This window comes from Mus caroli, unplaced genomic scaffold (genome assembly GCF_978045245.1).
Source record: "Mus caroli unplaced genomic scaffold, Mus_caroli_1 scaffold_5, whole genome shotgun sequence".
In the NCBI taxonomy this organism is placed as follows: Eukaryota; Metazoa; Chordata; class Mammalia; order Rodentia; family Muridae; genus Mus; species Mus caroli.
Genome location: NW_028227260.1, coordinates 75,294,213 through 75,321,192, shown reverse-complemented (window position 1 = coordinate 75,321,192; position 26,980 = coordinate 75,294,213). Strand labels below are relative to the sequence as shown.

Genomic DNA, 26,980 nt, shown 5'->3' with positions numbered 1-26,980 from the left:
ATATATGGTGTTCATGTCCTAAGCTAGGTTAAGCATTCTTTCCCACTAATCTCTCACCTCAACACAAATAAAAACTCAGTGAGTGGTTAGACGGGTGGGTGAGTGGGGCGGTGTGTATTTTCATTCATTCATATTTTTACAACCTCACTTTCAAGGAATAAAACAGCCCATTTGCCTATACCAAAACTGCTTAAGTTCAGCCAAGAAAAAGATATATGAATGTCAGTAGAGGTATGATTCACCCTCTCTTCTCAAAAAGGATGAACAGAAAGCTATTATATTTCTCTAGGACATTCATAAAAAACAAAAACCATTATCTTCACCTCAAGAAGAATCTGCCAATATAAATGTCCACTGACACAGTACTAACTGCAAACATGCATTGGTAGCTTACTTCTCATCTCTATACCACACAATCCAACTCATTCCTTCTGCTTCTCTGGTAGATACTATCGTGTCCTTTTCATAGAAAAGGAAGCTTAGGTTAAAAGACATTAAATAGGCAGCACCCAAACCAATATCTAAGACCAAAAATATCACTCCTCATCGAAACTAATAAAATTGCTTTTCTTTAAAACTGTCTTCTCCTGTGTTACTTGATAAAGTTCACATAAATGTTCCTAGTCATAACTATACTATTGAGCTATGCACACTTGGAAACTAAGATGGTATGAAAAACAAAGATGAAACTCTAAATATTGCAAATCCTCTTTCCCTTCTGGATAACAAAGTAAAGGTGCTCTCCTGCTAAATTTTAATTCAACAGTTATTTTATTTCTTTTAACACTGCTTTCCAAATTACCCAGCCCTGGCATGTATGGGGCAAATACTGAGGTCACTCTCACATAAAGAAGGGGAAATAGGTACTTCTACTACAAGACAAACAACCACCTGCATATTGCAGCAGGGACTGAAACCAATCACCTATAAGCTAAGAGTTTTCTAAATAGCTAGAAAAAGTAATATATCTTGGACAAATGGATGTATCTGGAGGATATCATCCTTAGTGAGGTAACCCAATCACAAAAGAACACACATGGTATGCACTCACTGATAAGTGGATATTGGCCCAGAAACATAGAACACCCAAGATACAATTTGCAAAACACAAGAAAATCAAGAAGAGGGAAGACCAATGGGTGGATACTTCATTTGTCCTCAGAATAGGGAACATAATACCCATGAAAGGAGTTACAGAGACAATGTTTGGAGCTAAAACGAGAGGATGGACTATCCAGAGACTACCCCACCTGGGGATACATCCTATAATCGGCCACCAAACCCAGACACTATTGCATATGCTAGAAAGATTTTGCTGAAGGGACCCTGGTATAGCTGTCTCTTGTGAGACTATGCCAGTGCCTGGCAAATACAGAAGTGGATGCTCACAGTCATCTATAAGATGGAACACAGGGCCCCCAATGGAGAAGCTAGAGAAAGTACCCAAGGAGCTGAAGGGGTCTGTAACCCTATAGGAAGAACAACAATATGAACTAACCAGTACCCCCAAAGTTTGTGTCTCTAGCTTCATATGCAGCAGATGATGGCCTAGTCAGCCATCAGTGGGAAGAGAGGCCCCTTGGTATTGCAAACTTTATATGCCCCAGTACAGGGGAATGCCAGGGCCAAGAAGCGGGAGTGGGTGGGTAGGGGAGCAGGGCGAAGGGAGGATATAGGGAACTTTCAGGATAGCATTTGAAATGTATATAAAGAAAATATCTAATAAAAAAATAAAAGCTGAATAATAGAAAAAAAGAAGTAATATATATGTCTATATATAGTCATATATTAAAATATAAGAAATTTAAATTACAAGGTCTATAAGTAAATCTGTATTGATAAACAGCAAAAAATTCATACTGTATTCATGTTTCACATGCATAAAAGATAGAAATAAAGTCATTAAGAGACTAGTTTGTTTACCTCCAAGATAAAATTAAGATCTATTTTCTTAAGTCCAGCTCTATATAAAGTTATTCTTAAAACAGTGGATCTCAATCCATCAGTCTTTGGAGGTCAAACCCTTTGGAAGTCAAATGACCCCTTTTCAGGGGGTGCTTAAGACCATTGGAAAACACAGATATTTAAGTCATGATTCATAACAGTGGCCAAATTACAGTTATAAAGTAGTAACAAAAATAATCTTATGGTTGGGGGTCACCACATGAGTAACTATATTAAAGAGTCAGACCATTAGAAAGGTTGAGAGCCACTGTCAATATCAGATGCAAACCAATCTTCTACAAAGTCTTACCAACTTTGGGGTCCAAAACCAAGCCTCCAGCATAAGTTGCTTTCTTACGCCCTTTCTTATATTTATTGGTGTCCCCATCAATTTCCTCATCTTCATCTCCCTATTTCAAACGGAAAGAGAGCATCACCAGCTAGCAACTAGTTAATGAATTACAATACTGGGTTACAAAAATATTTACTTTTACTTTAGCTTTCCTACCTACAGGGAAAAACTATTATTATTATCACAATGTGTTCATGGATCCAAATGGATACCAAGCATGGTAGTTTCTTAAGTAAATAAGTGCTTTCCTGATTTCTATATTTAAAGGTCTCTAAAATCCTAGAAATTTCATTTGGGTGTTAAGGATATAGGTTAGCCTAGCGCTTACAAAACCAACCCTGGTTTCCATTACCATTACCACATAAAACCAGGTGTGATGACACAGACCTGTAATCCGAGTACTTGGAAGGTAGAGCCAGGAGGATTATAGATTCAAGGGCATCCTCAGCTATATAAGAAGTTAAAGGATAGTCTAAGCTATATTGGACTCTGTCTTTTTTTTAAAAAAATGAAAATTTCATTTTGAAAACAATAGATAGTAAAACTTTTCGCATTACACAGAATTTAGAATTATAAAGGAGCCTTATTAAATTCACTACTCTAATATTCATGATATAAAAGCAATCCTCTTGTCTCAACCTCCAAAGTAGCTGGGACTCAGTAAGTATCCTCATGCATGGTTTATTGTCATTATTAGTATGCATTCATTAAAATAGTAAGCCCACAAAATGAAAAATCCATTTCCAAGTAGTTTACTAACAGCCAACATTCAATACCGCTGCAAAAGTTCAACAGATCTAAATTAAAGTTTACTGTACCATAGTCAATAATGTGCATAAAACAAACTATAAGAAATCAAGTCACATTTTAACATTCAATCCAAATTCTTATTAAATTAACTATCAGTGCTGATAAAATGGAAAATAGAAAAGAAAAACTTTTAGTTTCAGAGTCACAGAAGCTACTCCAGCAACCTGATCGGTGTGGTCATAACCATACTAGGAACAGGTTGTATGCCCCAAAATGAAGTCTAAAATCTGAAACTTTTTAAGCGTCTACAAGCAAAATTTCGCACATGTGACCACATGTGACAGTTGGTTAAAATATTATTAAGACTACCTTCAGGTAATATACACATAGATACAACCATATGTACAGATGTGAAATACAAGTGAATTTAGTGTTTGGACACACATCCTCACCCCAAGATTTCCCAGTACATATATATAAATCTTTCAAAATAAAATAAGTAAATCTGAAGCACTTTCAATTCCAAACATTATGTATTAGGGATATTCAACATACATACATATACCTACAGATAGTACAAAATAAACATAAAAGCTCAAAGGTTAAAACTACAAAAGGTTTAATTAACATTTACCTTTGGGTAAATCTGAGTGGAGGCAAATATTTTCCATATATGGTAATTCATCAAAGAAGTCTATTGAAGTCCTCAAAGACATTTCACAAATAATATTGACATTACAGAGAAAGTAGAGAAGAAAACAACCATACAGACACAATGCAGCAAACTTGAGAGTGGTCATAGTTTAGAGGGGATTAATTATTTTAGAAGCATATGTTATCTAGGTAATAAAACAAATGGAAAAGAAAAGGCAAGGTACTATATGATTTTGGACCCACCAGTTTTTGCTGAGGTTTTCTGAAAATCTGCTTGTCAGGCACAATATAGTTGTTTTCATAAAATGCATGAAGCAACAAAAACTCGTTTCGCTCAGATCGTCCACCCATCAGTGTCCTAGACTATTAAACAGAATTTTTAAAATTTTGAACTCAAAACAACCACAAACAAAAGCAGCTTTGAGCCAGTTCATTTAACCATGGTACCTCCTTGAGCAACTCACAATAACCAACGTTACTTTTACTAAATTATTTCTAACCTTCTCTTTCAGCATTTAGGGGGTAAAGGGAGCTTCAAATACTGACAAGTGTGATTATTTTCTTAGTCCAAAATATATCACTCCACCAGAAACATCCAGATGTTAGAGATAAAATCCTTATGTTCACCCAAATCTCCACATACTGCACCTGGCATTCCTCCCTTTCTCCCAACAATTCTTCCTTTTACAAAAGAAGCCCAGCTTTCAGAATCCCAGTTCCTCATTTTATAAGCATGCATTTAGACTCATTATCATATAACAACTACCCCAAGCAAACACTGAATCCAACAGGAAATGCTTTTTCCCCATTTCTAAGTTAAATTTACCATAATGTTCCCAGCGATGTTAGTGATCTGCAATGCTAATGGAAGAACATTTAGCTCACACATGATCTGCAAAATGAATCTGGCATCTTTCCAGATGTGTTCCAACAGGTACAACAGATAAGAAGATTCACTGTACAGAAAAGTAAGAATGAAACAGAATCAAGTAGTTAAAAGAAACAATGATTATAATCAGAACTTAAAATATCACAAGGAATTTTTTGGTGTAAGTAACTTCAGAGCAATGGAACCTTGGCTTTGGAAACTATTTAAAATAAGGTCACTATATAATTAGAAATGCATTGATACCATCAGTCCTAGTACCCTTCTCAACAACAACAAATATATATATATATATATATATATATATATATATACACACACACACACACACACATATATATATATACCATGAAATCATGTGTTAACTATAATCAAAGATTGATCTAGTGTTAATTGTAACCTAAAACTATCTAAATTATTTTATTCATTCAATCAAGTAATTATATATATTATATGCCTACTGTATCCGAGGCACTCACTGGCTGTAACCAAAGACACAAATTCCAGTCTTTCTGAGAGAGACAGAGTATAAAAAAGAAAATTAAATAGGTAATATTTATACAATGGTAAGTATTGAATACAAACAAAGGGGCAGGAAACAAAGAAAATATAAACTATCAGGAGGAGAAACTGAGTTTTTACTTAGAGAGCAAGGTTAATGGCACTGAAAATAAAGACCAAGAAGTGACAGAGCATGGGTATTTTAGGGAAGAACATTACAAATAAAAGCACAAAGACTCTGAGTGAGGTACCAATCTAGCTTTTGCAGAAACACAATGGAAGTTGATATGGCTAGATCACAGAATAATGGAGACAGCAGTAGAATAGCAGAAAATCAATAGCGCAAAGACAGTGTATACAACCTAGTAAGCTAATATATGGACTTTACTCTGAAGGAAACACTATCTATCACTACACGAGAAATTCTGATCAGACTTAATTTTAGCAGGATTACTCCGGTCCTAAATTATCAAGAGACCCGAAGAAGGCAACAAAATTAGTACATAACCCCACAGTTTGACATAGTTTGTCTCTCCTAAAACTGAGTAGGGTTTAATTCCCACTATGAAGTACTACGGGGCATATGGAGATTGAACCTCAGACCTTGCTTGGTGTTATTAGCACCAACAGCTACCTATGAAATACTATAAGGCTAAAAACAAAAATACAAAGGTATTTAAAGATGAAACCTTTGAGACTGCATGGCTGAAAACTGGTGTCTTTGTAGATATAGACATACATGCACTTTTCAGACTTAATGATAGAGATACAACGATATAACTCTTATCAGAGGAGACTCATCAATCTTGGACCTCCAGAATCATACACCAAAACAAACCTCTTTCCTTTTTATCTTATCCAATATGGGGCATTGTGCTGTTGTCAACAGAAAATGGACTAAGACACATCAGGGAAGAGTATGGTGGCTTGGACTAGGGTATGCTCAGTAAAGGTTAATGAAGTGCTAGGAGCTTTATTAAAAAGACAGAGCTGCCGGGCATGGTGGCGCATGCCTTTAATCCCAGCACTTGGGAAGCAGAGGCAGGCAAATTACAGAGTTTGAGGCCAGCCTGGTCTACAGAGTGAGTTCCAGAACAGGCTGGGCTACACAGAGAAACACTGTCTCGAAAAAAAAACAAAAACAAAAAAAAACAAAAAACAAAAAAGACAGAGCTAGAAAAAGTCCCTTGATGAATCTACCGTGTGGGGTGTCACACAGGAGAATCAAGGATGTCTAAGAAGTATGGGGTTAAAGAAGAAGAAGAAGAAGTATGGGGTAGAAGATGACTTTGAAGGCTTCCAATAGCACTAAACATCCATAACTGTCATTGATACAGCTATGAAAGCCTACAGGAAAACTACAAGAAAAAACAGTACTCCAGGTTTTTAACAATATTAAATATAGGGAAAATCTAAAATTTGACCTAATGATTGAAGCAAAGATACACAGGCAGGTGGCATTAGCCCCAACATGGAACTTATACTACAGATAACCTAGAGAGGAAATATAATTAAAAGAGAAATAGCTGAAGGACTCAGGAGTAATAGGTTTTAAAAGAGACTCAACAGGAAAAAGAAACCTGTTTTAAAAATAAGTAATCAATGCTGTGGAGATGGCTCAGTGGTTAAGAGCGCTGCTGCAGCCGGGCATGGTGGCGCACACCTTTAATCCCAGCACTTGGGAGGCAGAGGCAGGAGGATTTCTGAGTTCGAGGCCAACCTGGTCTACAGAGCGAGCTCTGCTCTGCTCTCTCACTGCTGCTCTTCCAGAGGACCCAGGTTTAATTCCCAGCACCCACATGGCAGCTCACAACTATCTGTAACTCCTGTTCCAGGGGATCCAATACCCTCAGACAGACATATATGCAGTCAAAACACCAATGTACGTAAAATAAGTATTTTTTTAAAAAGTAATCATAGCTAGATATAGTGACACACACCTCTAGTCAAAGCACTCTAGAAGCAGAAGCAGGCAGATCTCTGAGAGTTCAAGATCTACATAGAAAGTTTCAGGATAGATAGAGCTATAAATACAGTAAGACCATGTCTCAAAAAAAAAAAAGCATGTCAGCTCTTCAGATCTGTAATCCAATCACTTAGGATTCAAGTATAAAAGTAAAGGATGTAGGGTAATTGCTATAAAGAGTTTAACTGTCTGTTCCACGATACCAGTAACTGGCTGGCTAGTGTACCTCTAGCCTAAGGACAGTAGGGACAGTGGCACCCTACTATTGCTCACTTCAAGAAAAATGAACTCTGAAGAATCCAGTATCATACCTATACATGTTTCGTATATTTTCTGTTGGAATTACAATCCTCTCAGTTTTCAGAATCTGCTGAACAAGTTCAGACAAATGGTAGCTTTTACAATGAATCAATTCTTTTGCTGAAATTTCCACATCACATATCATTCGGCCACAGGTAGCATTTCTTTCACCAAATCCACTCCGGCTCTACAAGTCAGGAACAAAAACTTTTCATTTTTCCTCTTCATAGATCATGGTATATTAAACAACAAATGCCTATTCAAAAAAGCAGTAGCTACTCCATAAATACTCCATATTTAAAGGCCAAAAAAAAAAGAAGTGAAACTTTGAGATCATTACCCCAAGTTTTGGCATGTTGGATCTCCTCAGCCGACCTATCTTGGACCAGTAAGGAACCTTGCACTCATTAATTCTTTGCAGCAGCACTTCCAGTTCAAAACTACAAATATTATGACCCTAGTCAGAAAAAGAGGCAGCTAATCACATAATGAACACAAATTAGAGGATTTGTCTTCAAACGCACAGAATTTCGTTGCCCTTTCTTTCTCTGGTCTCTAATTGAAGACATCAAGAGCTTACCTCCGATTGGAGTCCCCTCTTCTTCAGGAATTTATTCAGCAGCAGCATTCATTAGTCTTGACATTAACTAGGCTGCTAAGGAGATTGCTGGAATAAACTTTATTTTATACTAATTGATGCAAGGTTTATACGGTATCTTTACTGCTTAAGTCTTATAATGTTGAAGGCAAATGCAAATTTTAATGTCCCATACCATTTACATGATCAATAAAAGCATCCTTAAAAACAGAAAACCTATGGTGTATAAATTTGCATAGGACTTCTTAGGAATTCTACCCAGTTTCTTTAAAAACTGAGCATGAACCCGGGCGGTGGTAGCGCACACCTTTAATCCCAGCACTCGGGAGGCAGAGGCAGGCGAATTTCTGAGTTCGAGGCCAGCCTGGTGTACAGAGTGAGTTCCAGGACAGCCAGGACTGTACAGAGAAACCCTGTCTTGAAAAATAAATTAAAAAAAAACTGAGCATGAACAGTAGTGAGTTGGACCTTTAATCAATATGCTACAAAATATAAACACTAGTGAATGGTTTGCTAAAGTTAAAAAAAGGAAACAAAACTATAAAAATTACTTGATACAATCTGAATTTTCATTTCTATAATTTCTAATTAATATCCTCTGAATAATATTTTTCACAAAGCTAGATTTAATAAGAAATAGAGATTGTTTTGAATAATTCAGATGAATATGTAGATCAATTTTGATTAAAAATATATATACTACCAGGTAGAACTAGTAGCCAGGGTCTGGAGAAATGGGAAAATAATGGTCTAGAGGAGCAGTTCTCAACCTCTCCAATGCTGCAATGCTCTACTATAGTTCCTCATGTTGTAGTGGGACCCAACCAGAAAATTATTTTCACTGCTACTTCATAACTGTAATATGCTTACTGTAATGAATCATAATGTAAATATTTTGGAGACAAGTTCTAATAATAAAAGACCAGAAGGGCATAAGGGAAACTTATTTCCCAATTATCATGGTTGGGGTCTCACAGAGGATCCCATCTTACAGCTGGGTTTGTCATAGACTTGTCCCTAATTCCCTGGACTATTATCCCACACTCTGTAACATCTACTTGGGATTCAAAAAACTGTTTTGAAAGGATGAATGAGAATAAAGGACTACTGAATTTTCTTGGTACTTTAAAGACAAATCCTGAAATATCATAAGGGTATACAGACTTCAGCAACAATCCAAGCATAGGCTCTTAGGACATTAGCTCCACCACTACCAGATAAGGCATCCAATAGGAAAAATGAGGCTGATGACCCAGTTACATTTCCTTCTCTCTTTTTTCTTATCCGTACTGATGATAAAACCTCGGACCTGGGCCTCCCACATGGTAAGCAAGCTCTACTATGAAGCAACATCCCCAGCCCCTCCATTTTTTCTCAAATGTCTACTTATCTCTAATTTGACAGCACAAGACTTTGATGTAACCAAATTGCTAATATTGCTTTTGAAATATAGGCACTGACTTCTGCTGAAAAGAGCAAAAAGAATATAATTTGATTGATCCATTAACCCAGACGAAAGAGGAGGCATTTATTCTGATCCAGGAAGGTCAGAGGATACACAAAAGGAAAGCACTCCTTTACTGCGAGGAAAAGGCGCAAACCAACAGGAAATTACTAGCTTCACCACCAAACTGTCAAGAGAGAAAAAAAAATCCCTACCCAGGAGCTCTCAAAGATCATGGAGATTCACTGAGCTCCTAAAATTAAAATATTTACTTTGTATTTGTAATTTGATCCAAATCAAGCAAACCAATTAGAATTCTGAAGATACTGGTAATTTATACATATTCACTTATTAATGTGCCACAAGATCCTAGCAATTTATACACATCCACTTACTAATGTGCTATTTTCTAAATGTAGGTAACTGAGTTATCCTGAGCTGACTGCTAATTCAAGGGCTGCTTTTACACCAGGAAAAACTATCCTGCATGGGCTACAATTTTCCTTCCAATCTAAAGAAATCTCACTAAGCCACAGGGTCATTTCATTCTAAAAACATTCTTTGATACTCAAGAGTAGATAACCAATAAAAAGTAAATGATTAACAAAGTCACACATCAGGTATCCAATAGGAAAAATGAGGCTGATGACCCAAGTTACATTTCCTTCTCTCTTTTTTCTTATCCGTACTGATGATAAAACCTCGGACCTGGGCCTCCTACATGGTAAGCAAGCACTCTACTATGAAGCAACATCCCCAGCCCCTCTGAAAGAATGAAAAAAAATCAAACACTTTCCCATGACATGATCCAACATCTACTCACCACAAGAATATCAGGGTCAATTTTGTGAACTTTTGCAAGGAAAAATCCTATCAAGGTTCTTTCTGTTGCAGCGATCTCAACCTTCATATTCTGTTAAGATTTAAAAAAAAAAATACAAGAGTCAGGATTTTAAAATAATAGATGCCTTACCTTCTTGCCCAACCAGAGTAAGGTTTCTTAGGAGTACTTATAACCATTCACTTCAAAACCAGACATAGCAATAAAATTTATGACTCCAGGTTTTGAATAATAACAACTGTACAAAATCTCTAAGAACCTCATTCTAGTAATATACATATAAAGCAAGCAAAAATCAAAGTGCTAATCAACATCTAGAGCAAAATGTCGTTCCACAGAGACATGTTTGTACACTGGACACATTTGAAACCATATAAATCAGAGTGCCTTTCAAAAACATGAGTTACTTTACTATATAATACCTGGAAGAATTTGCTGTTTATGTATTTACCAAAGAAATCCCAAGGATTCTATAAACTAATCTCAAATAACAGTATGAGAACCAATAAAAAAAAACAAAAATAAGCAGGTATGGAAGAATTGCAAATTCTTAAATACACATAAAGGCTATCCCCACACACAAGACCTCTACTTGGATTAATGAGTATCTATCAGGTACTCAAAACTGCTACTATCAAACCACTCTGAAAACAAAAGCTGATGGCATGTATGTTTCCTATAACAAACTTAAGGTTTAAAAAAATGTCAGTTTGGCCGGGCAGTGGTGGCGCATGCCTTTAATCCTAGCACTTGGGAGGCAGAGGCAGGTGGATTTCTGAGTTTGAGGCCAGCCTGGTCTACAAAGTGAGTTCCAGGACAACCAGGACTACACAGAGAAACCCTGTCTCGAAAAACCAAAAAAAAAAAAAGTCAGTTTGACATTAAGGGAATTTTCCTAGGTCAGGACAGGTCACACATGACAATAACACAATAGTAACCCCTACCTATAAGAAGCCAATTGAAGTAATATTAAGTGAAACCTGACAAAGTGCACCATTTAATTGTCAAGTGAAGATATTAAAGAAATAAACCTACAATTGTTTCAACATTATCATTTTAAAAAGTGAACAATATGCTATTCAAAAACTATATTCTTTAGAGCAAATACATCTAATTTTTATGAAGAACTGAGTTCATTATACTGGTTCCCCTGCTATTTGTTAAGGGATTATGATACCAAGTTCACAGAACTTATTTGGAGTTTAAAAAAAAATATTGAGGCATTTAGGTCAGCAAATATCAACCCTGTCATTACATGGCCCTTTAACACCCACAGTATTCCCAGTCCTCTATGGTTTCCCTCAAGTTGGGTAAGAGCTCTACCCAATATGGTCCCAAAATACATGATCACTTTGGAAAAGCTTCCATATAAGCTAACTGAAGGGGAATTTGAATGTATCCATGTCATAATTTCATTATCTTCAGAAACTAACTTAAGAATTATTACAGGTCTAGTCTTATATTCCTAATGCATTTTAATTAATCAATTTAATGTACCAAGAATAGATTTTATTAAAATACAGAATAGATTGTTTCTACTAGTCCATTCCATTCTCCTATTCTCTCTCCAAACAGATATTCAATATTTAAAGGGAATGAGTATTTACCTTTTTCGTAATGACTTCTTTGAAATCACATGGGAAAATACAGTCCTTTGGTTTAGACACAACTATAGGAAGGAAAAAATGAGATTCTATCACTCATCTTAGTCCAACTGCAGAGTCTACATGCTTCTAAATAGAAATTGCTTTAAATATAAATTTGTGAGCCCTAAAAAGTTAAGAAGGCCAAGCTCTTCAATCAGCCATGGTGCTGGATCTCAAAACAACAGTCAAGCAGAGATCCTTATACCCCTACAACTGTACCAAATGCTTTCATCAAAAACTTGATTTCCAAATTACAATGAAGGATTATGATAATTTTTCCCAAAGGAAATCCAGTTACCACCAAAGATTCAACTACAACACAACAGAAGAAATTAGTTCAACTTTCTCAAAGCTAAGTTGTACAGTGGACCAAGGCTTCCCAGTAAGGGGAAGCCGAAGGCTTGTCCCATATATAGCAGGGATTCAGACAGTGACGTTCACAGAGAGGGTAAATAAATGTTTGCTGAAATGATCTAAAAACTGTTATGTTCCATGTATTTTCCAGGCTGCTATCTGTATTTGGTTTCTCATTTAAGAGATAAAACTTCACAAAGATAATACTGCATACTGTCCTCTCTGAATATTTCCTGATACCACTTGTGATGGTTTTTATATCCTTGGACCAGGGAGTGGCACCATCTGAAAGTGTGGCCTTGTTGGAATAGGTGTGACTTGGTTGGAGTAGGTGTGTCACTGTGAGTGTGGGTATAAGATCCTCACCCTAGTTGCCTGGAAGTCAGTCTCCCACTAGCAGCCTTTGGATGAAGACATAGAACTCTCAGCTCCTCCTGCGCCATGCCTGCCTGGATACTGCCATGCTCCCACCTTGATGATAATGGACTGAACCTCTGAACCTGTAAGCCAGCCCCAATTAAATGTTTTTATAAGACTTGCCTTGGTCATGGTGTCTGTTCACAGCAGTAAAACCCTAACTAATACACCACTTTCCCAATACCCAGGAAGTCAGACATAAGAGCTGTCCAAAAGAATCTCTGGTTCTGGACTAGAAAAAAATTCCCAGGAAATATGAAACATCAAATCTTACTTCCCACTGTCTTTTTAAACAAAATACTTATTTAATCAACCAACCTCTCAATATGGAATGTCAAACTCTTCCTTGAAGACCAATTCACAAAACACACATACATCATTCTATGAATTGTTGCACCCACTAAACTTTATGCATAACATAACTCAATTCCAGTTTAATATGACTAAGATGTCTCACAAATAGGTAAAGATGCATTTATTCCTTGGCATTTTGCCTCATCACACAGATTATTTTGCTCAATAAAACTCAAGTTTCCACAATTGAAACTAAGTATCTTTACTAAAATGCCCTAACTACTCTCAAAAACAAGTTTCAAAAGACAAGTTACTGATCCAACCGCAAAGAAAGTCAAACCAAAAAAGAATAAACCAAATGCTTAGCAAGTCATCTTTTAAAAATACATACCACAGAAATGTGTCTGAAAGGGAGGCTCTGGAGGTGCTTTATCTAATGCAAAACTGTGATGAACCAAAGCCGCCATAGCAATAATCTGCAAAGAAAGGGTGGGGAAAATCAGATACCTACTGGATGGTCTACATTACCATAAGAACTACTGAGAATGTTAAAACATATTTTAATACATACAAATTCTTTTAACTTTTTTTAAGAACATTTTTAAAGCTCTGACAAAGGGTTAGTATCTACAATATAGAAAATCTAAATGCCAAGAAAAAAATAACATGACTAAAAGTTGGGGCATGAAACTAAATAAAACTCTCAGAAGTAATACAAATAGCTGAGAAGTATGTTTTCAAATGTTCTATATCCTTAACTACATGGGAAATGCAAATTAAAACTATGATGTCCATCAATGGTCCATATACACAGTGGAATATTATAAAATTATTTTGTTGCTACTTAATAATTGCAATTCTGCTGTTAGAATCATAATATAAATATCTGATATGCAGGATATCTGATATGCTATCCCCAAAGGGGTTGTGACCCACAGGTTGAGAACCACTTAGGCCCATTTCACTAGGAATTTCAAATTGGTAATTTTTGTTCATCATGTACTAGAAACGTCTAAGAAGAGCAATTTCACATTTCAATTAGCTGGCTTCCAGAACTACTTATCCCAGAAAAGTCAGGACAAATACGGATTCATTTATTTTTATGTTTTCAAATGAGTTTGTTCCCTAGCTTCCCTCATAAAGTGACATGAAATTATTTGACAGCAACATTAGAAATTTATGTTTCTGATACTTTCAGGAATTATTCTCCTGATACTGATATTGTGCCACACTTTACCGGAGAGAGACTTCATTTTATTGCCTGAGTCAAATGTATCTTCAGTTAAAGCAATATTGCCCATGGTTTCAGATGTACCAAGATGTTCCAGGCTTATCTTACATATTCCCTGCTCCGAATCAGCCTGTTCTCCACAAAGCCCTAGTTCCTTTGTGAAGAAATGGTATGTAGAAGCATCACTCTGGGAATGAATATTTCTCTTAATATTAACCAAGTACTAATTAAACCTCAATAATTATTAACTCTGGCTATCTACAGTATTAATTGTGATTTGAAAGATCAAGGGTGGAGGGTAGAGCTGAGTGGTAACTGAACTTATCATGTGCACTCTTGAGTCAATCCTCAACACTACAATAAATAAATACATGAATACATAAATAAATGATCAAATTATATACTAAAAGAAAACAATGCCTATATAAGTATCAAAAAAAACAAAAACAAAAAAAACCTTAGGCCGGGCGGTGGTGGCGCACACCTTTAATCCCAGCACTCGGGAAGCCAAGACAGGCGGATTTCTAAGTTCGAGGCCAGCCTGGTCTACAAAGTGAGTTCCAGGACAGCCAGGGCTACACAGAGAAACCCTGTCTCGAAAAACCAAAAAAAAAAAAAAAAAAAAAAAAAAAAATATATATATATATATATACGTCAGAATTAGAAAGCCACCACTTTACAGCCCCTAGTGAAGTAAGAAACTCAGGCAGAAATAATCCACATTTAAAAACACATTGGGTCAGTGGCTTTCTCCTGGGATAAATGTACCACCTTCTTTTCCCTGAGTGGCATCTAGCAATGGCTGTAGAATTTTTTTGGTTGCTGCAACTAGGAAAAGTAGTACTACTTGCATCTAATAGGTAGAGGCCAGAGGTGCTATTAAATATCTTGTGATGCACAGGATAGTGCTTAGCAACAAAGAACCATCCAGCCCAAAACATTTATAGTGCCAAGGTCAATAAACTTTGGAAAGCCCACTATTTGAAGCCACTAATCAATACCAGCCTCTCCGCAGTTTAACCAGGCATATCTGCCTTCTGAAATGATCCAATATAAAATACACCGACCACCTACCCATGAAGGATTCTGCACAAAAAAAGTTAAACTTGAATGTATTTGATCCTTTAGTTAATGTGACTGGCACACTGCAGCACAAAGGACAGAACTAAGTTTGGCAAGAAAGTATTTTAGGCCCTTTCAGATCACATGACCTGTCATAACTACCTGAATGTTATTGTATTATAAACATGAAACCATTCATTCTGTGTCTTAATAAAATTTTAAATAAAATTTTATTTGCAAAAACAGGTGATAAGCTGAATTTAGCTCACAGGCTACTTTGTGTCAGCACCAGGTATAGATTCCTAACGGTAGCACAACAAACAGAAACAGAAAATGGGGCTTCCTATGGGATCATTGTCTGTGGTTGTTTAATTACTCCTTATCATTGGAAAACACTCAAGGGAAATAGGTGGAAGCTATTGTCACTTAAAAAGAGATTCAAGAGGTATAAAAATTAAACACGCATCTATGAATCCATTGTGTAAATTTGAATTCAAATAAATCATCTTTAAAAAAAACATCATTCCAGTATGTGCTGGAAATGGTAGATGTATCAAGAAAACATAAGTTAATGTTATTAAGTGTGCTAATGGTGTTATATAAGAAAATGTGAATTAAGTAAGGGCTAGGGAGCTGTCAGTCAATTAAGTTCCTGGCAGGCAAGTGTGAGGACTTGAGTTTACCCAAACACCCATATAAAAAGCCAGGTGTGGGGCATGCATTTGTAACCTCAGTGCTAGGCGGGTCCCTGACCCTCCCTGGCCAGCCGGAGTTAACAGGATTGATGAGCTTCAGGTTCAGGGAGACTTGTTCTCAACAAAGTAAGACAGGAATCAAGTCAAAGGCACACAGCGTCGGCCTTCGGCCTTCACAAGCACAAACATGCGTGCATACTTGTACACAGCCTTATTAACAAATACATACATACAAACACACATAAAGAAAATGTGAATACTTTGAGAGAAGTATACCAAAGTATGCTGGGGTAAAATGACACTTTTTAAAAAGAAGGGAAAGAGAAATATAAACATGTGTCACAAAAACATTGCTAACTGCTAACGTGACTGGCATAAGGAACTCATTATATTATTTTCTCTATCTCTACTTGAAAAACAAAAATCAAAATATATCCAGTAATTTAAATCCTTTTAAAAAAATTCAAGTCACTCTCTAAAACATAGCTTAATGCCAAGTTAGTATCCTTTCTCCTCCAAAAGGAACAACTTTCTTTTGTAGGAAAGCTGTACAAATTCAGGCAAGTATTGTATCTAAGGCATAAGAACAAAATCTGTCTGTTTTTCTTTACCTCATGTTGATGGTTCTGTACATTCTGCATTGTCTTCATGCTAAAAGACATCACCACAAGTGGAGGAGGACTGACATCCTTAATTACATTCACCAGGTCTGGTTTCAAAGCCAATACCTCAAATTTACACCAACTGATTGGCTGATTCAAGAGTTCTGAGAAAGAATAGATAAAACATATAAATAACTTACTGAAAAAGAAACTATGACATTTTTGATTAACAGAGATATTCTTCAAAGCTATTATCCTCTAATAAGAATGAGATATTGTAAAATCTAAATATAAGCCACATTAGTGGGCGGTAGTATGCTAATCTTTGTGTTTGTGAATATACTTATGTTCATGGGGGGGTGGGGATGAGAGGTCAATATCTTTTATAAAAATTTTTAAAGAATCCAAGAACGGCTTTAAAATTAACTGTTTTGGAGGAACTAAAAACATTTTTAATAGATGAAGACAAAACAGTATCCTAGATACAAGTGCTAAAAAAGATTGGTTAACAGCCACTACATTAGGCTGTGATTTTCTCCCTCCAAAGGTCAGCAGTTCCCCATGCAACTGCCTGCACTGTGGCCTTCTTCGGACTAAATTGGCGGGTATTAGAAAGAAAGAGATCCAACCAAGTGTATTACCTATAATCATGCAAGAAAAACCTTCAAGAAACAAACATAAAAAAGAAGAAACATTAAAATAAATAGACCAATTCTTTAACTTCCCTTTTAAAAAATCTAAAGGTGGTCCTGTTGTAGTAGCCAATTAATCTCTACTCAAATCGACCCGGTGTCAGCAGCACATTCCTCCCTACCGGCCCCAATGCTCTGGGTTCCTGAATGAAAGACACACAGGGAGACACACACACACACACACACACACACAGCCTTATTCCTTAAACAGCTCAATAGCTGGGCCACTTCTTAACCTCCACATAGCTAACACACTCTCCCTCTGATATTCCTGAATTATTACTTACTAAAACTTATATTTCATCTTGGCTGCCCGAGACACAGGTATGCAGTGCTCTCAAGTTGAGTTCCCCAGCACCTACATCATGGCTAGGTTCTCTGTCCAGCATCTCTCAGGCCTGGCATCTACTCCTTTCTGAGGTGGGAAACCTGCATGGAGGTTAAGAAGTTGCCCAGCCACTGAGCTGTTTAAGGCATATTAAAATATAAGGCTATTTTTGAGTGTGTCTTTCATTCGGGAACCCAGAACATTGGGATGGGTAGCAAAGAATATGCCCATCGGCGCTGAGTAGATCTGAGTACAGTTAATTGGCTACTGCAACAGGGTCTCATGGAAATCCCTAAACAACCCAAGCTGTTACTAAGACAAAGGGTTGCTCTCTGCAAATTGGTTTGGGGGGGGGTGGACTCTGGCAAAGACAATACCCACCCTACTCATTGTAGTGACTTTGGTGCAGGAAGGTACTCTCCAAGCTACCAAAAAAAAAAAAATGATGAAAACCAACCCAACCATAAAACCTTTGACTTACAATCTGTCCTGCCTGCAAAATATGCTACTGCAATGGTAGCACAGACTTGTAGGAGTAGCCAACCAATGTCTGGTTTGCCTTAAGGCTCACTCCACACCAACATTGCTTCAGGAACCAAGAATCAGAGACTAGATACCCTAGAGACTTAGGATAAAACCAAACACCACAGGTGTATTTAAAAAAAAAAGTATTACTAAAATGACTCCTAATCTGGTCATCATCATAGGCTTCCTTCAGCAGCAGATGGGAACAAGTGCAGAGGCCCACAGCCAGACATTATGTGGACAGAGCCTAAATAGGTAGTCTTCATCAAATCCCTCCTCTCAGACCTCAGGAAATTCTATAGAGACTTTAATAGCCAGAGGGGATAGAAGACACAGTAGAAGGCCTTCTGAATCAATTAAGCAAGGCACATGAGCTCAGAGACAGAGGCAATAAGCACAGGGTCTACATAGGTCTGCACTGGGTCCTCTGTGTATATATTACAGCATTTAGCTTAGTATTTTTATGGGACTCCTGACTGTTGAAAAATGAGTGGGTCTTTGATTCTTGTGCCTGCTCTTGTGACACTTCCTCATGTCCCAACGTCAATGATAGTTCGTCTTATTTTCATTTATTTTATTTTCATTTTATTTTGTCATGTTTCATTGTTATCTCTTAGAAGCCTATTCTTTCCTAATAAGACAGAGAGGGAATGGATCTGGAGAGGGGAGAAGAGGAGAAACTGGGGAAGTAGAAGGAGGGGAATCTATAATCAGGATATATTATATGAGAAAAGATTCTATTTTCAATAAAAGGAGTAAAATGAAAAGAAATGTCAGGATTCTACTTAGCATTTTTCCTTACGTGGATTTTTTACTTCAAGCCAACAAGGTCCTTTGATCTTCCTATTCATCAAGAACAGTTCCAAGCTAGACGTGTTAGTTCCAAATACATGAGAAAATGTTTCTCCTTTTAAATTCTGTGGAAGCTGTGGCACTTCTGCCTAAAGAAGAACAAAAACCTTTTTTTTGTTTAAAACTACTACTTCACATTTTCCAGTCTGTATCTGAAATAAACAAAGCCTCTATGGAGCAACAGAGGAACCCCTTCGGTATATAGGAAATGAAATCTGAAACAATTCACAGTGGGAAAGAAAAACAATTCATGACAAAATAATGCATCTTGATGACACCCATTAGAAGAAAAAAAATAGGACAAGAACTCCCCCAAAAGAGAATTTCTGTCCAGAGCTGTTCTGCCTCACTGATAAAGAATAACCAAGCAAGCACCACGCCATTAGAAGAATGAAAGCAATAGAGTGGAACTCACTGAAAAGGCTTCCATATTGTTTTCATCACCACTGTCAAAAAATTTAGGAAAAGTTTCCCTTCTCCAACATTAGGCTCAAAACACCAGAACAGAGGTTAAAGGGTTATGGTCCAGTTAATTACTATCCACAGCGATGACGTCACCTCTCAGAGGAGCAAGAACAGCACTGCCGAAGTATTAACACTCACATTTTCCTCTGCTCACAAGACACTTCAGGAAACTAAATGATGTTCGACTCTACCATGCACTGTTATCTATTCTACTTAACAAACAGTTGTACTGTTGCAACTTACTTATTTGAAGATGTATACTTGAAAGACAGGATAACCTATGCTCTATTACTTAATTTTATCCATTTCAATTATTCATGAACTGTGGGATTCAGGAACCCTACCAATATTCAGAACTGAAAGTCAGTTGAAGGTTCAAAGACTGAAAAAATATAATTCTAAACCAAACCCCATAGTTTTCTTTGACTTACCGAGTATCTAACTTCCAGGTACTCAGACTTTTCTGGAACATCAGGTATCTCAAAAGCATAGTTCTTTTCCACTATCTGGGTAAGCAGATATTTAAAAAATAATTTTAAGAAATTTGCAAAAATTAAATCAGCCAGTATGGTCTACATATAACAAATGTCCCCATATTTAATCACCAGGAATCTAGCATCCTAACAATATAAACAAAACAAAGAGGTATCTTTTCTCCTTTCAACTAATACTAAAACACCTAGTGGAAAAAATAAACGTAAAGAACACCTCTTGAACACTAGAGAACATAGTTGCATTCAAGGGAAACCAGAAAAATTAATGTCTTACATTGCTACTTTTGATATTAAGCAACTGCATCTTAATGGAAAAATGAAATTGAAATAATAAGTTCAGTTCCTATTCAGTGAGTATCGGTCAGCTATTTATCCAAGACTACTCCAGTATGAATTATCAGCTAATATGAATTAAGTGTTTTAACTCTTTCTGCAACTCTTACAATAGGGCCTCTTTCTCAGCACAGCAGTGAGCATACTTCCCCCGTTACACACTAGTACGCAACAGTGCAAGCCCGAGAGCACAAGCAAGCCAGCTCCAGCACCTATATTCACCTACAGTCTTCACCATCATAATAGACTTCCTCTCAAGTTTTTTGTTTTGGAGTTTGTTACTGTCTATCTGTAGTGACAGTGATCAAACCTGGGGCTTTGTATACTATTTCTGGAAATTTAAAGATATTGCTCCCAATTTCAAGCTAAAATAATTAAGAGTGATAGACTCTGTAGCAACTCAATCCTCCCTTTACTACAATTTTTTATAGTCAGTATTTTTGAATGGGCTACGGTCACATTATAGCCAAAGCCATCAATAGCATACCAAAATCAAGACAATATACCATACAAGTCACAGGAATAGAACATTTCCATTCTATTAGGAACAGTATCATAGGCATGGAACTTTAAAGGCAAAAGCATTACTCAATCCTCTTAAAAGAATGCTGCATTGGCAATAACTAGCATAAACAAATCAGAATAGTTTCTTCTCCATTTCAGAATAGAAACATGATATTCTGCAAGCCGATATTCTGCAAGCCGTTGGGGCAACGAACTTGCTACAAATGATCTTCCTATTCAAATTCATGAGCATTATTTCATAAGTGATTTTTTAAAGTATTTTTATAAATCTAACATGCAGCTTTTTCATTCATACCTATGAAATTTCCATTTAATGAGTTATAACTATGCAAAAGATATTCTACATGAATGTGCAATAGCTATTTGCCAAATCAGGAAATAAAGAAGAACCAGAAAACGATACAGTATTGAATACAGACCTTGGACTTGAACTTCATTATTTTATATTTTGCTGAAATTTTTGAATCAAATTCTTCATAAACATCCTTCATTGTAACTGGAATTGCTGTTTCTTTCCCTGTGTTTAGGTCAAATTTCTATTCTCCCATGCAGAGAAGAAGGGAAAAGAGTATAATAAAGGGAAAACAGTATAAAAAGTCTTCTCAACCACAAAAACACAGAAGCCTAAATCAGCTTTCACCTCCACTCATTTAAACATTGACTGGCATAACATTACAAATGAATGTGAACACACAAACCTAAGAAGTATACTAATAAATCCAATGCCAACTTCCCCCAGTGCATTATAAAAGCTAATCGGAATAAAGATGGCCGATCCTCCAAGATGGAGAAGACAGATGCTTTACATTCTGGCCCAGAAGCTTCACAGCTCAGTTGAGATGGAGGGGGCAAGTGCTGGGGCTTAGAGAGATTAGAGATGTTAAAAGCTCAGACAAAGAGGGGGAAGGAAACAGAAACTATTCTGTTAGATAGCCATGGAGATGTTACTGCTGCCTATGGAGCAAAAGCATTAAAAACTGAGTCAAATGCCATGTCAGGTTTCAGAGTAAGAAAAATGAAAGCATCACATATATTTTAAGCATTAATTATTTTTAAAACTATGTCTATGAAGCCGGGTGTAATAGCACACATCTTTAATCCTGGCACTCCAGATGCAGGGGCAGATGGATCTACAGCCAGGTCTACAAAATGAGTTCCATGACAGCCAGAGCTACACAGTGAAACCCCATCTTGAAAACAAACCACAAAAAATTTATGTTTATGTATGTGACTATGTATATGAAGGTTCCAGGGCAGTCTAGAAAGGGTGTCAGATCTCTGGGACTTGCAGACTACCTGATGTGGGTGCCAGGAACTCAACTGAGTTCTCCAGAACAACAGTAACAGCTCTTCACCTCTAAAAGCCACCTTTCCAGCCCCCAGCATTATGTGAATGGTCAGTAGGTAGAACTAAAACAATTAGGGGATGTAGAGAATTCCTACCCTGCAGAAAAGTAGGATAGCAGAACACAGAATGTATCATACACAACTGTGGAGAGTAAAAGGTAATCACTAACGTTTACCATTTCACGGGGAAGGAAGTAGAGTGTTCGCTCAATATTTTTCACCATAACACAACAGCTCACATGGGTTTTGACTGATTCGATCCACACTTTGCCAAACAGAAAAACCACACCTGAAAAAAAAAGAAAGAAAAACAGGAAATAAAAAGCTTTCAAGTAGGTCAAGTTAAAGAGGCTATTACAAAGGCCCAATGAATGTGTTCACATGTTTACACCTTTCTGTAACTAATTTCCACCCAAAAGCTATACCTGCTTCCCACTCCCAAAGACCAGTTCATTGTTCTGTACCTATGGCATATACACCAACATAATGGTACAAGCTGTGGCTACAGGAGAAGGTAGCAAAATAACTCTCTAACTTGGTATGAATACTTCCACTAGAGCCAGAATTACCCAAAGTTAAAGAAACAAAGTATTTTCCAATAAATCTCCTTAAAACCTCTAATGAGAACTTAGAAGCCTGAATATAGTAATCTAAATTGTTTAGCACTTAAATTTACTGCTGAAAAAGTATTATTTGTGCATAAGAACAAGTATATTAGTATTTTTCCACATATAAAATTATACTTAGGGAAAGTCGTTTATATTTCCTACCTCTTATTCTAGGTAACATTAGTCTCAGGATACTGTTCTATAATCTATTTTATGCTTATCTACCTTACAAGGTATTAAAACAAAATCTAACTAGTTCATATTTGTGTTCCTTTCTTTTTTGGGTTTTTTTTTGGGGGGGGTTTTTTTTTTTGGTTTTTTTTTTTTTGGTTTTTTTGAGACTGGGTTTCTCTGCGCAGCCCTGGCTGTCCTGGAACTCACTCTGTAGAACAAGCTGGCCTCGAACTCAGAAATTCACCTGCCTCTGCCTCCCAAGTGCTGGGATTAAAGGTGTGCACCACCACACCCGGCACTTGTGTTCCTTTCTATTCACCAGGAAATCTAGATCACCAGGTAATGAATACCATGGCAGTAAAACATGCCTTTGCAGACATCAAACAACTGTTCATGAAAACTGGCCATCATAGAAGAACTCCAAAGACTTGATAGTCAACTCAAGAGATGGTCAACTCTGCAAAATTCCAGGCTCCATGAATTAGGAGCAATCAACACAGCCAGCGATCTTAGATACTAAGGAAATTCTGAAACATGCAAAAGGTTACTTTATTGTTCACAAGGCCAATTACCCTAGTTTCACAAGATGGCTCATCAGTGTTTTCTCTTGTCACTGATTCCGGCAGAAAGAAATAAAACCATCTTAAGGATTTTCATTTCTACAGATGATTAAAAGAGTTGTGTGATTTTCAACAAGGAGGTGGGAGTGGGGGGACTACGTGAGGAATATAAGGAGAGGGAAGGGGGTGTTGAGGATGGTTTCAAGAAAAAAATTCAGAGTAGCACAGAAAATTAGAAGTCATCCTCACAACAGTTAAAGATGAAAAAACAAAATTTCATGCAAAGAAAAATAAAGACCCTAATATTGGATTCAAAGATTCAAATAGCTCATTTTACAGTCAAACTAATATCACACTTCATGTAACACATTTGACACTGTTTATGCCTCATTTGCCACAAAAAGATCATGGTAAACAAAGATTACATTCCCCCCAAAGTTACTAGCTGAAACCAGGTGCAGTCAGGATTATTCAACCTTGAAAAAGTCATAATGAAGACAGGATATGTTCCGATATGCAAAGAGTAAGATTCTTTTCATAATTATGGTTCATTCAGCAATAACTGACTGACTTAGAATCTGGAAGAAAGTAAGCAACAATAACGGGGTCTGTTCTTATTAGCAGCATTGACTTCACGAAAGCTCAGTGATCATTACCAACTATCTCTTCGAAACTGCTCAACCCCCAAGATTAAAGCTTTTAAAAGCTTTTTTATTTAACCCATTGGCATAAACAGAAAAATATGCCACTGCAGAGGACACATTTTGAGAAGTGCCACAGAAGAAGAAAGTGGACTGAGAATGAGAAGCCAAGATCTTTGGCAGAAAAGGACTAAGGGTACTTTGTTTTTGGAACCTCAGTTTTCTAAGTGAATAGTCTAGATAATGTCTGAGGCCTTCTTGTGAACCAGAAATTTCCTCCTACCTCAGCATTTGGATAATGGAGCAGTAACAGATGAGTGTATAGTTTTAGCTACTGGAGAAGCTGAGCTGGAAGGTCTGTTGAGCCCAGAACTTTTGAGGTCAGCTTGAACAACACTGATCTCAAAAAAAATAACTGCAAAATATGTCCCTTGCAATGTAGCTCAGTGACAGAGCATATGCCTGAGTTCAATCTCCAGCATGACCAGAAACGTTTCCAGTATTGGCCCAAAAGTCTGTAGATAACAAGATCTATAACCAAATCATCCTGCCCTAGCTAAAATGCGTTGGTTAACATACCATTTCTAAGCTTGACTTTGACTGTCTAAAATATTAAGATAGGGCCATGTGCTATAAATGATTCTGCAAGAGCATATAAATATTTGTTAAGAGGAAGTATATTAATGGTCTGACAAGTCAGCCCAGAAACCACTGACATTTTTCTATGTGATATCCAGTTATCTTTACTTAAATCAGGTCTCCAAGTCAAATGGATGGTTAGTCATCCTTCTTATACACTTGCTTTACCAATATATAGTTATGTGCTCTAGTTTTATTGGATTCACTCTCCAGGAAACCACTTTGAATACAGCTTGTATCCACCACAAATTCCAGGGGATCTAAATACAGACAATTCTACTTCCGTTGTTTTATATTAATCAGACAAACCACACTGACTCTGACTATACTGACTCTGACCCATTAACAAAGATTAATGGATTATACTGGGCCCACAGGAAATTCTTATCTCTTAATCAAATCTAGTGTCTGTTTTGCAGATTCCAGTATACAAATCACTTACATATTGGGAGGAGGTAGATGCCAGAGGACAACTTGCATGAGTTTCTCCGTTCACCATGTGGTTCTGTCTGTCATGTCAACAGGCTTAACAGTCTTTACCTGCTAAGCCACTTCACCAGCCACTGTACACAGACAACTTTGAGGACAGTGTCCTTATGCTACCTATAACACCTCAATTCCACAAAACTAAATTTCCCAACAGATCATAAGAGAAAATACAGAGGGGGCGTAAGCCATGGGGCTAACAGGGGCAGTAAGCTACTCAAATACAGTTATTATATCCACAGCTAAGTCATTTGAGCCAAAGGCCAGGATTCACTTAGTGAATTCTAGCATGTCGAAAGTTATTTTTCCTCCTATTTATGAGTAGAAGAACATCATGACCACATTCCTGAAGACCCAACAAGCAGCTGAAAGAGTCAGATGCAGATATTTGCACTCAACCAATGGACAGAAGCTGCTGACCCCTGTTGTTGAATTAGGGAAGGCTGAAAGAAACTGAGGAGAAGGGTGACCCTGTAGCAGGACCAACAGTCTCAATTAATCTGGACCCCTGAGATCTCTCAAACAATGGACCACCAAACAGACAGCATACACCAGCTGATATGAGGCCCCCCCAACACACATACAGTAGAGGACTTCCAGGTCTGTGTTCATTCAGAGATGAAGCACCCTCAAGAGACTGGGGACCCCAGAGAGTTTAGAGGTCTGGTTGGGCAGAGGTGGTTGGTAGGGACATCCTCGTGGAGACAGGGAGGTGGAGAGGAAGTATGGGATGTGAAACATTTGGAGGGTGGATGGGGGGATAAACTCTGGAATATAAATAAATAAATAAATAAATAAATAAATAAATAAAAGCCAAAAAATGGAAAAAGAGAAAAATACATTTCCACTACTCCATTTGGGGATACGTTTTACAGTATCCCCAAGATACTTTAAAGTTGATACTTTAAAGATGATACTGGACTGAACACCTGACCCTGTAAGCCAGCCCCAATGAAATGTTGACCTTTATAAGACTTGCCTTGGTCATGGTGCCTGCTCATAGCAGTAAAACCCTAACTAAGACACAGAACTTGGGAGGTTGTGAGGGCTAGGCCAGCCTGGTCTATGACGGTCCAGACTATACAAAGAACCCCTGTCATGAAAAACAAAAGACCAAGAAGTCAGTCTTGACTCCTATCTCCAATTTACAATCACCTGCCCTCATACAATCTACAACAGGTCAAAATATAGTTTAAAAAAACTATTTACTTTTTTATTTCTACCCAGTACCCAGGGTCCAATTACCCAGCACTTACTTGTACTCTGGCTGATTATCAGGGCTTCCACATTTCCCTGCTACCCAACTCCAGCTTCCATGCATGTATACACACAGAGAGAGACACAACACAGACAGACAGATACACACACACACACACACACACACACACTTCTCCACAGATGCCAGAGCATTCCTATTAAAACGTAAAGTCAACTAGGAGACCATAGCACACTACAATTAAACCTTCTGACATTTTTTCAATATTCTTTAAATAAAACTGAAGGCTGAAATTCCTTGAGAAGGCTTTTATGGTCCTTCAGTATGTAGCTGTGCTGGTTACTTTTATGTCAACTTGACACAAACTAGAATCAGTTAGGAAGAGGGAACCTAAAGTGAGAAAATGCCCCCACCAGATTGGCCTGTGGTACACTTAGTAATTGATGTGTAAGGGTCAGTTCACTGAGGATGGTGGCACCCTGACCTGATGGTCCTGGGTGCTACAAGAAAGCAGACTGAGCAAACCACAAGTAGCAAAAAGCAGCAGTCCTTCATGGC

At 37.3% G+C, this 26,980-nt stretch overlaps 1 protein-coding gene and 1 non-coding gene across 3 annotated transcripts in view; both read right to left on the bottom strand.

The window, feature by feature from the left end:
* The window catches only part of Pola1 (DNA polymerase alpha 1, catalytic subunit), a 324,394-nt gene that overhangs the window by 267,211 nt on the left and 30,203 nt on the right, over positions 1-26,980 (bottom strand). Inside the window, exons 11-23 of one of the 2 annotated variants that reach the window (XM_021153188.3) lie at positions 22,275-22,387; positions 21,171-21,287; positions 19,831-19,905; positions 18,885-19,023; positions 16,547-16,701; positions 13,339-13,423; positions 11,844-11,905; positions 10,219-10,308; positions 7,694-7,810; positions 7,365-7,540; positions 4,527-4,656; positions 3,944-4,063; positions 2,255-2,354 (exon numbers count right to left, since the gene is read on the bottom strand). In XM_021153188.3, the coding sequence (XP_021008847.1) occupies positions 2,255-2,354; positions 3,944-4,063; positions 4,527-4,656; positions 7,365-7,540; positions 7,694-7,810; positions 10,219-10,308; positions 11,844-11,905; positions 13,339-13,423; positions 16,547-16,701; positions 18,885-19,023; positions 19,831-19,905; positions 21,171-21,287; positions 22,275-22,387 (1,479 nt within the window). The remainder of the gene's footprint in view (positions 1-2,254; positions 2,355-3,943; positions 4,064-4,526; positions 4,657-7,364; positions 7,541-7,693; positions 7,811-10,218; positions 10,309-11,843; positions 11,906-13,338; positions 13,424-16,546; positions 16,702-18,884; positions 19,024-19,830; positions 19,906-21,170; positions 21,288-22,274; positions 22,388-26,980) is intronic. The other variant, XM_085838130.1, reaches the window with a different exon arrangement.
* LOC115030167 (small Cajal body-specific RNA 24) lies at positions 218-354 on the bottom strand. Its single transcript, XR_003835788.1, has one exon.